This window comes from Anticarsia gemmatalis, chromosome 21 (genome assembly GCF_050436995.1).
Source record: "Anticarsia gemmatalis isolate Benzon Research Colony breed Stoneville strain chromosome 21, ilAntGemm2 primary, whole genome shotgun sequence".
Lineage (NCBI taxonomy): Eukaryota > Metazoa > Arthropoda > Insecta > Lepidoptera > Erebidae > Anticarsia > Anticarsia gemmatalis.
Genome location: NC_134765.1, coordinates 6,009,247 through 6,024,985, shown reverse-complemented (window position 1 = coordinate 6,024,985; position 15,739 = coordinate 6,009,247). Strand labels below are relative to the sequence as shown.

General features: G+C 34.6%; 3 protein-coding genes across 5 annotated transcripts in view; 2 read left to right on the top strand and 1 right to left on the bottom strand.

Moving 5' to 3' along the window:
- The window catches only part of LOC142982202 (uncharacterized), a 67,495-nt gene extending 65,917 nt beyond the window's left edge, over positions 1 to 1,578 (top strand). The window contains exon 8 of the mRNA XM_076128596.1: positions 167 to 1,578. Coding sequence (XP_075984711.1) covers positions 167 to 391 — 225 coding nt within the window. The 3' untranslated portion in view covers positions 392 to 1,578. The remainder of the gene's footprint in view (positions 1 to 166) is intronic.
- Positions 1,579 to 3,674: 2,096 nt separating this feature from the next.
- Positions 3,675 to 6,191, bottom strand: LOC142982328 (PF03932 family protein CutC). 3 transcript variants are annotated; one of them, XM_076128777.1, is made up of 4 exons: positions 5,982 to 6,191; positions 5,117 to 5,260; positions 4,823 to 4,894; positions 3,675 to 4,309 (listed from the first exon to the last, which is right to left on the bottom strand). In XM_076128777.1, the coding sequence occupies exons 2-4, from the start codon at positions 5,255 to 5,257 to the stop codon at positions 3,725 to 3,727; spliced, it is 798 nt and encodes a 265-aa protein (XP_075984892.1). In that variant the 5' UTR covers positions 5,258 to 5,260; positions 5,982 to 6,191; the 3' UTR covers positions 3,675 to 3,724. The 3 variants fall into 3 exon arrangements, with proteins under 3 accessions (XP_075984892.1, XP_075984893.1, XP_075984894.1); XM_076128778.1 differs by having other exon boundaries at positions 5,999 to 6,191; XM_076128779.1 differs by having other exon boundaries at positions 6,106 to 6,179.
- Positions 6,192 to 6,415: 224 nt separating this feature from the next.
- On the top strand, positions 6,416 to 12,466 carry pix (ATP-binding cassette sub-family E member 1 pix). The gene is made up of 12 exons (XM_076128422.1): positions 6,416 to 6,526; positions 6,745 to 6,959; positions 7,268 to 7,483; positions 7,718 to 7,925; positions 8,077 to 8,263; positions 8,509 to 8,630; positions 8,780 to 8,880; positions 9,126 to 9,303; positions 10,424 to 10,545; positions 11,047 to 11,243; positions 11,548 to 11,782; positions 12,172 to 12,466. Exons 2-12 carry the CDS (start codon positions 6,747 to 6,749, stop codon positions 12,217 to 12,219), a joined length of 1,827 nt encoding a protein of 608 aa, XP_075984537.1. The 5' UTR covers positions 6,416 to 6,526; positions 6,745 to 6,746; the 3' UTR covers positions 12,220 to 12,466.
- Positions 12,467 to 15,739: the final 3,273 nt, after the last annotated feature.

Sequence of the window (15,739 nt, the reverse complement as noted above, 5' to 3'; positions counted from 1 at the left end):
TTTTTATTTATTTTTTAAACCCATTTCTGTACCAATGCTGAGCAAGGGCCTTCTTTTCCTCCATCACGCTGGCGAAGTGCATTCCTTCAAAAACTGTATACTGTGTATCCTCCTTATTTTTGTGTGAGTTTTAAAAAGCCTTAACACCATTTTTTTTTCACAACAGAACGGCTACCTCATTCTGGACTACGGGACCTACGTGCACTGTTTCACCAACTGGCTGATGGGGAAGAACCCCAACGGCCCTGGACAATGGGTGCTTGTTCCTCCCAAGGATTCACTACCACAGCCACCGTTCCCCGTAGACTACAGTGCTTTGAACACGGAACCAGCTAAACTAGAACCTTATGCACCTGACAAAAAGACAAACAGACATTCCGTTATCGTTTAAAAATAAAAATAGACTATAGATATGATATTAAAATTAACTTAACCAAACTTTGTGAGAATTCCGATTGCACTATTCAGCAAACTTTTGGACACTCACAATCGTCTAGTGCAATATTACACATAGACTAGCCAAAGAAGTCAACCAATGCTTGAATCCCGCTCAGTGTCTTGAGGTGTTGAACTTTCAATATTATCATGGCGTAGTCAGAGTGCATATTTATAAGAAAACTTCAAAAACGTTTCGTTCATCCCTAATACCTAAGTCAATTGAAAAATGACTGCGTTACGTTAGTATATAGCGGGTATAATATTGATTCGATATCTTGACTTGCTAAAAACTTTGTAAAACGGTGCAAAATAGTGAGTAAACAAATTAATCAGTTTAATGTAAAGAAGTGCTTAGATGGACGATGATTTTCTTTTTCTATGTGAAAAAACAGAGTTGAAGTGTAAGACGCTGGCACCTAAAGTGTATGTATAGTAGACATAGAAGTAAAATGTATTGTAAAAGATCTCGTGGCTGATTATAAAACTATTATACCTAGTACCTATATTATATTACTACAATACTATAACTTAGACTTGTATGTAACTAGCTTAATTAATGATCCCTTAATAATATCCTCGAGATACGCCTATCAAAATTAATGTGAGCAATTAACGGATATACATAATTAGACAATTACGGAAGCTACTCGATCATTCTGCGAGGAATGTTGTTCAATTCATGATAAAGTTGGCTAAGTACCTTAATATAATATACACTATAGGACATTTGGAAACATTAGGCAAGTACTTAAATATGAACAGAGTCCTTCCTAGAACGATCGATAGCGTTCTCAAAGTTCATAATATTTGTAAAATATCTCTGTAATTGCCTTAAATCGAATGTTTTACTTTAAACCTACTCTAGATTTTGCTTCGACGTTAAAATAACGCTTTATAAATTGATTGTAAAACGTGCAATTTGACCAATTCTCGTCTCTATACATTATTGTAGTATAAGTCGATGTAAATAGTAGTGTAATGATGCACGGTATGCAAAAACTGCCTTAAAGTAAGCATATTCACGTTTCACGACATAGCCTTATTTTGTACCTTAGATGTAACATAGGTAATATTACATAATTTAAAATAATATACTAGATATCTACACTCTGATTCACTGAATAAACCCTTTCGTTTGTTTATGTGTGTTTCATTTATTGGTCAAGAAGGAATACGATTGTAATATTGTTATGAAATAATTGCTGAAAACCGTCTTTCTAAAATTCTAGACTAAGCGTATTTCACGTGGTTTAGTGCCACTGAACCTATATTTGAATGGGAAAAATATTAAAAAAAAGGAGACCTGTTTCTATAAACAATAATTTCTAAACAATTTAGTTTAAAATAGGTAAGAAGGTACTGTACTAGATACATTATCCTAATCTTCTGTATAACGTAAACTGTTAAAATTAATCTCCGTTCTTCGCAATAAACCTTACGTTACCTGGAAATAAATCAGAGGATAATCCGATAAATTGGTCCGTTTCTCTGAATAAATTCCTTTAACGTCTCCAAAGGCAATTCATTATTTGGCTATTAGAGGTTATTTGTTAAACATGAGAAAATTCGTCGGTCTCGGAACTGGGCCTCAGGAACAGAAGGTCTTTTAAAAGCCTGCTATGATTGATGGCGGGTTAAAAAGATTGTTGCGACGCTCGACGCTCGGCGCTCGCTGCTTCGCCACGGTTCTTCGTTTTGGACATTTTTCCCAAATTATCATTAATCATCCGATGCTTTGACAAATTTCATATACGTTTTATTTCAGTTCTCTATCTTTATTTTACGGGTAATCTACTTTCAAAAAAGGGACAGTGAAATGGACCATCTTTATAATTTGTTCGCTATAAATCCCACGAGAGATATTCACAAAAAAACTTGGCAATCTATATAAGTTAGTAGGTCACTACTCCGACTAATTCAGGCGTAAATTTTCGGCAAAAAGTAGATATATTTTTGCTTCACTCGGTTACACAGCAAAAGAAAATTCCAGTTTTTTTGCTGAATGAGTGAATGAAGAAAACGTGATGCAAATGAAATGGTATAAAGCACAGAGGCGTTCATGAAACATGTAAACAAAATGACGCATCTCTACCAAGCAAATCTTTTATTCAGGCAGAATAAACCGGGGTAAAATAATTTAACCGACGTCTCTAGTAAAAATTAAAGCCGCCGAAATATCGACTTTTAATTCTGTAAGGGACTACGTAACAATTTATGAGTTTACATTTGCCGAAAAATTTTGTTAAAGTTCGGTAATGCATTGATTTGTTAAAAGTGTAGATATTCATATAAAATATAAATTGATAAATTGATTAGAAGATAATATTGTTAGTAAATGGTGTGTAGATTCTGTTGAGAAGCACTTTGTTTCCTTAAATCTGAGACCCGATGACATTGATACAACCATTTTATCGCATTTAGCCAACAGCTTGCCCATTTTGAACAACAAGAACACTACGTGCGTCATTAGCAAACTGTTAAAAAAGCCTCCTTTATAAAGGGAGGTCATCGCAATTATTATAGGATCGTCAGTGCCGTCCTGATATTGTTTCCCCAACTCAGTAATAGCATCATTAAACGCGAGCGGGCCGACATTTTTCCTCTGGAATATACCGCCATGATAAATGGGGCGCAATATTTATCGATGTTTGCAGGAAACAACGTTGCAGGTTTTTTTGTGTGGCAACGGCAGATGGCCAGAATGCCTATATTGAAACGACTTTTAATGTTATGTGAGAGTAATATCGATAGTTAGATACTACCCATAGATGTAAAGAGCAATAAAGATAGGCCCATAGTTTTCGTTTTTATAACGAAACAGTAATATCCTGCATTATGAATTTATTCAAGTTTTTTGGCTGTAATGTGAGCATAATGCCGACTGTAAACTGCGCATTGCGTCATCCCAAAGATGTAGAGTATGATATCAGTAAAGTTAATTTTAATGAGTTTCAATTTATTTAAAGTTTCAATTACGTTACAAGCGTTTATTTCTATCAAAACTTTGACTTAATAAAGATATTTGGGCAGTTGAAATATCGGTAAACCGAGTAGCTAGTCAAACCTCTGTTTTATGCTAATATTGGTACAAGTTAGATGTCATCTGGATGATCAGTTAGCTCTAACATGACAAGACGAATTAGAACAAAAATCACAAATCATTGACAGATTATAGCTACTTAACTTTATTCTAAGGGATACTGGATACTGCAATTAAAAAATATGTTTAATAGTGATTATATTTTATTATCCACTGCTTAACATACTAATTAATTTGACGATTTTTTTATTTTAATATAATAATCTCCTTCATCTTTCGTACAATATTTTCATCAGTTACAAAAATGTGCTCGCTATCACTCGTGCCCATACTCAAACTGTTACTTATTTTAGGCAGATATCTGATTCTTTTACAAGAACTGTGAACTATTTGACAGCCGATTTCGATGAAAGTCTGCGCATTGTTAATGTTCACTCCAGCTCCGGGCATTATTTCTATTTTGTTACCTACAGAGCTGATCAAAGATTTAATAAGTTGGATAGCTTCTATTTGATTAGCGGAAGACTTTTGGCCGCTAGTAAGCAGTCTGTTGAAACCTAATGCTGCTATTTTCGAGATGGCCGTATGAGGATCGTTGCTGACGTCAAAAGCTCGATGAAATGTAACTGGTACAGGAAAGGCTCTCTGCACTATCTTCTCGCAGCTTGTTTCATCTATATCTTGTGCATCCGTTAGAGCGCCAAAGACAAATCTATCCACACCAAAGTCTTTGAACACGTCCACATCAGATAACATTGTTTCCATTTCCTCCTCAGAGTAATGGAAATTAGAGCCAGTTCTGCATCTAACCATAACATTCACTTTTGGCTTCTGAAAAAATAAAACAGTTAAAAATGATGGCGCTTATGCTGGGGCTACATTAGCGGGCTATGGCGAATATTCGTGTTAACGCGATGAATGTGGCCGGGTTCATCGTGTCATCGCGTAGTATTCGGGCGAAGACGATGTAGTATCGAGGAGCTGTCGGTAAACTGGCGCGAATCAAAGGGATTTGTCGCGCCAATATTCGCTTAGGTGGCTACATCTACGTCAATTCAGTGTCGTCCAGACTTTGAAGCGAGACGGACGTGCATTTAATTTTTTACACTATGGAGTGGAGTAACGAAAAAGTGTTAGAATTCATTCAATTTAATAGCACAAGGCACGATGCATCACGTCAACTCGACACGAATCTTCGCCCGCCTTAATGTAGACAAGAACATCGCCCATACCCGAACACGATGTTTTTGTCGCGCCAACACCATACGAATCTTCGCTCGCTAATGTAGCCCCAGCATTACAGGAAGGTATCTCGTTACATATTCAGTTTAACAAGTGACCCACCTTCGTTAATTTATCGCAACCGCATTCGTGACACGATTTACGGATTGGCTTCCCTGCTGAAATATTAGTTACCTAAACAGAACAAAAATTAACGTTTAAAATCAAAAGTCAAACCTTATTCAAATAGAAATAATTTAAACGGTAGTATTGGGACTGTAGATCACGCATTCGCGGGTTTACCGGGTAAGGTCAACAGATGAAAATATTAATTAATTAGAAGATATTTTAGTTTTTTTTTTTTAATAGTCGATGTATAATGAGGTAAGGTACAAATAAGAATAATAGGGTTAGTACCATATCAAGGATTTGTTTCACAAGGCCCGGTGAGGGAGTAAGACCGCCTTCTGTGAGAGAGCTGCATACTTCTAACTCATCGGCACCACCGTGGATGGCATTTATTGCAGACTCCAAGCTATCTATGCATACTTCCAACATATTCTGTAAATAAGTATAGTACCAGTTAAATAAATAATTTAAAAAAATATTTTTGAATTGAAAAAAGTTAACGCGGGAATAGTAACAGGTAACGATCAAACTTTATGTGGTGCCTTCGGGCAGCCTAGAGTATAGTAATAATACTGATACATAGAGACTTGCGCCCTTGTTAGTCAACCACATTTGAAACACCTATGGTTTGGCTCCGAATTATCATCGTGTAAATTATGTTTTAATGTATGGTATAAACATTTTATATGTACCTATCATGTCATCAACACATTGTAAAAAAATGTATAACATTCAACATGTAATATTTCGCTTTGTATGGTGGTAAATAATAGAAATTATTAATTTACAAAATCCATCAAAGCGCCATCTATTGAGTCCTTATAATACTAAAGGTACAAGCACATAAGTACACAAAACAGATAGTGCCACTATATTTTGTGATAATTAAATTGTACAAACTCTCCTCCCCCTGGGGCAGCCACATACATTCGAAAATCCGTTTTGAAAATTAGATTCAAAATCTCAACTCGTAAAAACATAATTTTGTATCAAATGAAAATCCCACGTAAAAGTAGTTTGCGTGTGACAGATCCAAAGATTCTTATTAAGCGTTCGACAGCTGGAATCGATATTACAAATTGAAATCGAATTCTGAGTGTATGTGACCGCTCTGTGATTGTAGAACTATATTCAAGAGCGTCAATATACCTACTTAATAGAATCAATTACTTGAGTCTCTACTATTTCACAGTGTTTAAAAGTGTCAATTTTACTCTTGAGGCTCTTATAGCAAATAATAAAAATTCACAACATTTACGATCGTAAAAATAATTAACTTTTCACTTAGCACATTAGCACTGATCGGCACTCATGCTAAAGCTGACCACCGTATCAACAAGTCAACAAAACACCACATCATCTGAGTCCTGTTTTTGCATCTGTGGAATTTTAACAGATTATAAAATAAAGCCGCGAATTTAAGAAATTATTATATCTAAGAATAATAAATTATTAAACATTAGTATGAATCATTCAATATTTTAATCGATGTTCAGGAATACTTTTTCTTATAAATATCACTTTTGTATTAAGTCTTTTTAATTTTTGATGTCTATTGCTATGACTGTTTTTGAACGTACTGCCACTTGGCCAAGTGTTCCTAAGTTCACGTTGGTTTGTTCCTTTTGACATTTGAGTTGGATGTAAAAGGACACGCGAACGAAGGCAAAGATTCGCCACCGTTCGCTTAACTTCCAGGTATTTGAGATTTATTGTGCTTATTTGGCAGCATTTTTTAATACTAAGTGTCCTCTAGAAACGAAATTTTAACTACCATTTCAATGTAAACAAATATTCCTCTATCAATGATTGAGGTTATATCGAAGTCTGTGCCACATATCGAATGAAATTTCACATACAATTTTAATTAATTATATAGAACTCGTGATAATAAAGTGCTTCTTTTTGGTGTACAGTTATGTCTCGAAATAAACAACATGAGGAGACCGACAAACTTACGCGTATCGCTATAGTGAATGCGGATCGTTGTAAGCCGAAGAGATGTAGACAAGAATGTAAGAAGAGCTGCCCCGTGGTGCGTATGGGCAAGCTCTGCATCGAAGTCACTCCCAACGACAAGATCGCTACCATCTCTGAGGAGCTTTGTATTGGATGTGGTATATGTGTCAAGGTAAAACATATTTGTGTAATCAACATTCTAATAAATTATATCAATTTTATGCTGATAACTATAGTTTATGTGATCAGTTTCAGGTTTACATTACAATAATCCTTGTTGAAGCAAAGTTTTCATGACTAAGCAATTTCATACAAAGTGCATTTATACACACTTGTTTTATTGCTGTGTTATTAATCTGAGCCATTAATAATAATGTCATTTATTTGTCCTTCAACTTTGATAAATATGCTATGTGTATCAGATTGCATTGCTACTGCTTTGAAATGTGATTTAGAGTCTCATTACACAGTGTTTTACAGAAATGTCCTTTTGATGCAATTACCATCATCAACATACCGTCTAACTTGGAGAAGCACACCACTCATCGTTACTCCAAGAACTCTTTCAAGCTCCATCGGCTGCCAATCCCTCGACCTGGTGAAGTTCTGGGGCTTGTAGGTCAGAACGGTATTGGCAAATCTACTGCCCTGAAGATTCTTGCAGGAAAACAGAAGCCCAACTTGGGACGTTATGCTGTAAGTTAAAATGCCTCTACATTTTAGTAATCCTTGTTTTGACTCTTCAGGCTAAATAAACTTGTTGCATAATGATAACTAATGACAAGTATATTTTTCAAGTGGAATACATGTAAGACAATAAGTCTGTTCCATTCTATATTAATATTGCCGGGAATTATACTGTCAATCACAATCTTATTATTTTATTTCATTTTAATATAAAATTCACTGATATTTTGCTTTTCCAATTAGGATCCTCCAGACTGGCAAGAGATCCTGTCCCATTTCCGTGGCTCTGAGCTGCAGAACTACTTCACGAAAATTCTTGAGGATGATCTTAAAGCCCTGATTAAGCCTCAATATGTGGATCAAATCCCTAAGGCTGTCAAGGGCACCGTTGGCCAACTGCTTGATAAGAAAGATGAAATGAAGAATCAGCCTGAAATTTGTAGAATGCTTGGTGAGTAAAACAAAGTAATCTTGAGACTTCTTTTACTAAAAGATCTTAAAATCTTCAGAGTTAAATTTAACTTGACACAGTGCATTCTATAAAACAATCTAATTAGAAAATAGATAAATCATACATTTACTAATTAAAAACTTGTTTGTAGATTTGTCGCACATTCGCGACCGTGAGATTTCGGCGCTTTCTGGAGGAGAGCTCCAACGTTTTGCTTGTGCGATGGTGTGCATCCAGAATGGAGACATTTTCATGTTTGACGAGCCATCTTCCTACTTGGATGTCAAACAGCGTCTCAATGCTGCTCGCACAATTAGATCACTGATTCATCCTGACAAGTAAGAGCTTAAATAAATATACTTCATTGATTTTCAATTGGTTTCTGATATCAAACTTTCTACTAAACTAATGTTATTCAAATTGTGACCTACCAACCTCACTACTAGTAGCATCTGTATTGAATAATGTAACAACCATACATTTTATGTAGTTTTCAGATTTAATACTAGGTATGAGGAAAATCTCTGTATTAAAACAAAATATAAAAATTATTGCCATACTAAAATTGTTTATTTTTGTTCAGGTTCATCATTGTGGTGGAGCACGACTTGTCAGTGTTGGATTACTTGTCTGACTTTATTTGCTGTCTGTATGGTGTGCCTGGTGCTTATGGTGTTGTGACTATGCCCTTCTCTGTGAGGGAAGGTAAGAAATTAACATAGTATAACACTTACAATGTGTTAAGAAATGTTTAAATAACTACTTTTTTGTTCAACTTATCACAGAAACTTAGGTTAAAACTGTTAAAAATGCCAAGAACCATATATTTGACTAAATAGACATTATATTTTCAGGTATTAATATTTTCCTCGATGGGTTTGTGCCCACTGAAAACATGAGGTTCAGGACTGAGTCTTTAGTATTTAAGGTTGCAGAATCAGCAACTGAGGAGGAGGTGAGTTGTTAACTTTTTTGTTTTTCATATAAATGCACTCAGTAAAATACTTCGACAGTTTAGGTAAGGAAGTATTTAATTATATGATGCCCAAGGCTATTATTTGGTTGATACAGGTGTGAAACCAATGACTGATCAGAAAAAAATATCAATACTACACCTAATGTAGTTCAACAATAAAAAATTTAATTTCGGAAAAAATGCTTTTGATAAATCATATTTCCAAATTTTATGATCTTCTGCAGATAAAAAGGATGAATCATTACGAGTATCCTGAAATGTCTAAAAAAATGGGCGACTTCGGCTTGAACGTCCAACCTGGTGAATTCTCAGATTCTGAGATTTTAGTACTGCTCGGGGAGAACGGTACTGGCAAAACTACTTTCATTAGAATGTTGGCCGGTAATCTGGAACCTGATGATGGTAAGCAATTTGGTTTTTGTGTTCAAAATTGTCTTCTTGCTTCGATTCATGTTTTAGTCGTGTATCCGAAAAGAAGCGATTAAATTACATAGAAAAAATATTTTTTCATGGCAACACTGAACACAAAATGTCAAATTTGTGAAAGTTGTCAAATTGCTAGGCATCGGTTTTGTTGCAAAAAAATCTTCTTTTATCGGATTTGTGTCTAATCTTTGTATTTGCTGTGATATTTATCCAAAAATAGTTGTTTATTCTGAATCTCCGTTAAATTCGCCTTATTTAATAATGTAGACATTGAATGAAAAATGAGGTTATAGGTGTATTACAATAAGTGTATTTTAATGAATTTAAAGCTGTTTAAGTATTTGAAATGGCTAGGACTGAGTTATTTGATTTGTTTTTCCATCCTGTTTTTCAAAAATGCTTGAAGCATGCGGAATCCTGCACATCAAACGAAGGTATAACGTAAAATATGAGTGGCCACTAGAGGTCAACATTTGTATATCTTTTGTCGACGTAATTATTTGTGTATTGATATCAATCTATTATCTTTTATTTAATTAATTATTTGGAGCTTCAATTGTGTCTTGTATTGTCAGCTATTAACATAATTAGTCTGACTTATCTGACATACATTCTATTATTACACATGCTGCAAATCCCATTTTCGCAGCTGGTCTACTAAACATTTATAGTGTATTGATAAAACAAATAACGTGTTCTTAAATTGTTGTTTTTTATATAATTTATATTCAAATAGCATAAAATAACATGACCAAACCATATTTTTATACCTTTTTTGATTTCCTAGTGTTATTTTTATTTGACTGAACATGTCAGAACAAGCTTTAAACAAAAAAAAAAAAATCAAAACAATTCTTTTTAACCTAAAACTGCAACACTATCATGTTACATTTGTTTATAACTGCCACATTTGACAATATTAAATTACTTAGTACATAACTATTGTAATGCCTAACAGTGTAGACTGTATGAAATATACACCCACATTTAGCTGTACAAAGTTACCTCAAGGGAGGAGGATCCAAGCTTTAGCTTTTTCATATATTTTTTGTGTTTTAAGATCAATTATAATACATTATGATTGTTTTATGTTCAGGTTCAGGGCAGCTGCCTCAGCTACACATTAGTTATAAGCCACAGAAGATATCTCCCAAGTCCCAAGGACTTGTGCGCAGTCTGCTTCATGACAAGATCAGAGATGCTTACATACATCCACAGGTAATTCAAAATAAATAAATAATAAATATGATTGGACAACTCACACACAGTCATTTGTTTCCAAACTAAGCAGAGCTTGTACTATGATAACCAAATAACTGATAAACATACTTATATACTCCTAAATACATACTTATATAGATACATTATGTTATTCCTACTAAAACATATTCTCTTTTAACCAATGCTATCTTAACTAAGCTTATTAACAGTATATAATTTTGATAACTTATGTGATTTGCATACCACTATCTAGTAGTCTATAACTGCCTGCATTTCTGTAGATAAACAGCACCTGCCTCTCAAAATGAATCATCTTTATTTAGGGTAGGGCTCTAAAATCCACATAAGTAGTACAAGTGTTGTAGACTTATATTAAACAGAACTTTAATTTTAAATTAATTATGGTATGATGTCTATTTTGTGCGATCAGAATAGGTATAGGTGCCTTTACAGTATTATCCTGTTTCATATACTAATCAATTACATTTTCAATTCCAGTTCATCACAGATGTAATGAAACCAATGAAAATAGAGGAGATTATGGACCAGGAGGTTCAGAACTTGTCTGGTGGTGAGTTGCAGCGAGTGGCCCTAGTGCTCTGTCTCGGAAAACCAGCTGACGTCTACCTTATTGACGAGCCCTCTGCCTACCTGGACTCTGAACAGCGTTTAGTAGCTGCTAAAGTAATTAAGAGGTGAGAAACTGTTGCAAAACCATTTTTATGTTACTGATACTGATTTTGTACCTGGTCTTGTTTATGCATCAGTTTTGTATCATAAACTTTATTATGTTTGATTTGTTTCTACTGTAAACTTGTACATAGACATTCTAAAAACTTAAATAGATAACCTTATTGAAAATAATCAATAAATAACAATCAACCTTTTGTACTTATTAAAAACAATGTAAAAACTATTGATTGATGTCTTTTCAACATGAATAAAATGGTAAAACATACAATTGTACTGTCATTTATATAATAAATGTGTGTTATGTAGGTTCATCCTGCACGCGAAGCGCACGGGCTTCGTGGTGGAGCACGACTTCATCATGGCGACGTACCTGGCGGACCGCGTCATCGTGTTCGAGGGCACGCCGTCGTCGCACGCCACGGCCCACGCGCCGCAGTCGCTGCTCAACGGCATGAACCGTTTCCTCGAGCTGCTCGGCATCACCTTCAGAAGGGATCCCAACAACTTCCGGCCCAGAATAAACAAACATTCTTCTGTTAAGGTATGCAGTATATGCTTATTTAACCCTTTGACCACCACGGTCGGTGGCTAGGAACTATACATACACCACTCATCAACAAGTTTTCTGAAACTATCTTATTATTATGATGACATAGCTTTTAGAGAAGCCCATGAATTGTATAATTACATCGATATTACACAACATTCGATAAGTAAATAATGACAATGCAAAAGATTACAGCTGTTCAATGTGAGTGTTGCATGACAAATTCAAAACAACTCATTTATTACCAATAATTCTACTTAAGTTAGATGCTAATATCGTAAGCCCGCAAACTGTAGGCTGTTATTTTATAACCATACCTTTTAAGATTTTTTTGCCTTTGAACTTAGCTTGTAACTTACTGACTTGTACTTTTTTGTTTACAGGACATAGAACAGAAAAGAGCAGGCCAATACTTCTTCCTGGAAGATTAGAATGGAACAACAAATTGTATTTATATATATTGTATCTGTCACAACAATGATGGCCTGCCACATGTGTATTTCCAATTAAATGTATTACTGTAATAAATCATGTTTTATACGACCACACATTCCATCATGTTGTTTTTCCAATTTCGTTACAGTGCTACAGTATTTTCAATATGGTTTATTTTATTTCCCGGGATTATTAAACATAATAAATAAAATGTAATGTATAAAAATAAAACTGTAATCTACATTTCTCATCGTTATGAATTAACTGAAAACCTGAAAGATCAAGATCAATCAATGCAATATAACAAAAGTGAAATGTTGCCATTTTCTTTTGTGTTGGTCACCCCAAGCGTATTTAAAACTTGCGTGATCCATATTTGAATGCGCCAATACAAAGAATATGTTTTTTTAGTAATTAACTACCTATATATACCTACTTAAGGATATTCACCATACAATAATGACTAAACACATAGTACACGATCGAGACTCGTCGACTCCTACCATTAAACTCATAGCAAGTGGTCACCAAGTCAATAAAATTGTTTTATTGCAGTGCTAAAGTGCATTCACATTTGACCCAGATACATTCTCCTACGCCTTTTGCGTCTATTATATACGTGGACTCTATAAAATTTAATGAGAATAGCTATAATAACACATAGCTAACTGACGGACCTGAAAGTGTTTTTGAAATAGGATATCGTTGACACTACAGTCGTTCGTATCTACTCAAAGCGGCCACAAATTCTGACATGTTACAGAACCGCTTGAAGAAACTGACATTGAACTATCTAAATGACAAACTGATCAAGGTAGTAAATTCAGTTGTAGTAGCTACGTAGCGCAATTGGATAATTGCGTTTGACATTGTAGCTTTACGTTCAGTGCACTTATATCGAAGTATTTACTGTTCCGTGGTAACGTCCCTATCTTTTATTATAATGACATGGAAAAGTCCTGTGTAATATCTTGAGAGCTTGTTTTATCTTGAAAGTCATACACAATAAATGATACGAAAACCTACTGCAATTTAAGAGCTCGTTGGTGATGATAAAACCACGGAAAATCCAAAGACCGAGTGATATTTCTAAGTACTCTTGTAATAATGCAGATTTAGAATATAGTAAGCTCTAGTGTACATACATATTACAGTTCACACACACAGCGTTTCTGGAACCAAGCAAACATCTAGTCGCCAACCTGGATTAGCGGGCCGATCTATTCTTCATTATCCAGAAAACATCGCATATTAGGCTACAATATTACGAGTTCATACCAAGTGAAGGAGAACGGGAATTTCCAAATTGTAATTCCCTTTAGATTGAGCTTCACCTAGTTGACCTAGGAGTGTGTCATACAATATTTACGATAGCGTACGCTGAATAGTGCACATAGCCGCTATACCTACTTTTTATGTTCTAGGTACACGCGAAGCCGTCATTATTGAAATGACTTCAGTAGTAAACGATAAAACGGGGTTAGCTTTATGTAGCGCACATATCGATACTAGGAAGTAATGAATTTTATGTAAACTAGTATTCATACCGCAATAAAGACCCGCAGTGAATGAAGTGGCCAGGTATATTATTATCCAGCGCAATGGATAGGCCATGCTGGTTGATTTATAGGAACTCGTTTCGTAAATTATAATCTCACAAAAAAAGCTGGTGTGTAGGTAAATAGAAGTAAAAAGATAACTAATCGCCTAATTTTGTATTTAAATACATTTAAGTATAGGTACTTTTCAGTACTATCATTATACAATTTGAACACTAAACGACTAGGTCTGAATAATTATGAAAGGCAACCATTGCAAAAGACACCTGAAAATGTTCAAGAAAGCTGACGCAATTAACACCAGCTTTCTCGGCTAGCTAATTATCACATGCTGATTAGCAATTATAATTAAAATTATCTCTTGAGTCACGCAATGTGTCAACACACCGTGGTTATCTTCATTTACAAAATGCTAACTTAATATGGATAATGTCATCTTTCGCTTATGAATACATCTCCCGAATAAGCAACACAATTTTCGGCCTTGCTATCTTGTAGTACGATTAGACTGAAAACTGCTTTAGACATTACTTTGAGCTGAAAACATAGTTTTAGTTGATCACACCAATATTTGTTGGTGTACTATGTCGTAAGCCTTACGACGTACGGGAATCAAACCTACGGATCCTGATACGCATGTCGCAGCATAATGACCCCAACTTTTTGTTTGATACCTTTTAATAAGTGTATCACAAATAAATTGCACAACGATGACACACTTGTAAGTGCAACTACACGCTTGCACACGATACACGTAATTTCCAACAATACGTAGCCAAGTCGTCGTTTTTATTTCAGTTATATAAATAACTTTCTTCATAAGATTATGATTCTACCCAAGTGGTTGCAACACTCATGCCTTTTCCCAAATTAGAAATAGATCAAAGAGACTTCTGCAAATGTTGAACTGGGTTGAAAAGGATCATTGTTTAATTTTTAGGAGGTAGATTTATCCCATTCACAAAATAAATGTTGATACAGAAACATGGAGTCGCTACACTTATTCCTTGCTCGTAACTTCATTAACAGGTTGTAAATACCTGGTAATTTCTCGCACATCTGTTTTACCTTTTGAATTGTGTGAATGAGTATATTTCCACACTTCCCCTCCCTCATACATCGCTATTTATGAATCATCGTATTTCTTACTATCAATGATCTTACCAACGTTTGCCAACCTTATTCACCGTAATAAAAAATAATTATATGTTAATAAACTTGTGTAAGGCAGAATTATCTAGGTTTATATTTTTATAGATGCATAGGGCATACGCCTGCACCAATGAATGTCTTATTATAAAAAATGCTGTGATCTCATTGATCATAAACCAGACTATAGAACCGAGTTTAAAGTTAAAACATGACGTATTCATGTGATTCGAATACAAACAAAAGTGATGTGCATGATTAACTTGTGACGTTGTGATGTGTCACTCGGGTTAAGTATAATAAGTTATTTTTATAGTGATGATACAGATATGACATACAGGAAATGGATCCGTCGTAAATACCTTAACTAAGTAATTATACCTATCTAATGATTAAAATCACCATCTTTTACGTTTTAAAACCTTTATCTTTATTTCTAGTAGAACCTTCGCCTTTTCTATACCAATTACCGGCAGCGAATTTTACCTTCCCTAACGTCCATAAGGATAAAATTTATTTATTTAGAATGGGTAGATTGGGCATAAAATAAGTTTTGGTAGGTAGTTAACCACCAAAGGAAGGGGCTATCCCCTAGTGCACAATATATAGTATAATATGTAGATTACAATAAAAATATACATTGAATATTACCATATCAGAGCAATTTTATCTACTAATTAAGTAGCTAAGTACTTTAGTTTTACTTCTATTTACTAGTTTTACCACCAGTCAGGTGACTCTGCGGATAAACTAATCGATCTTTTTTAGGAAAAAGAAAAACAGAAATTTTGTAAAATGTGATGAACTT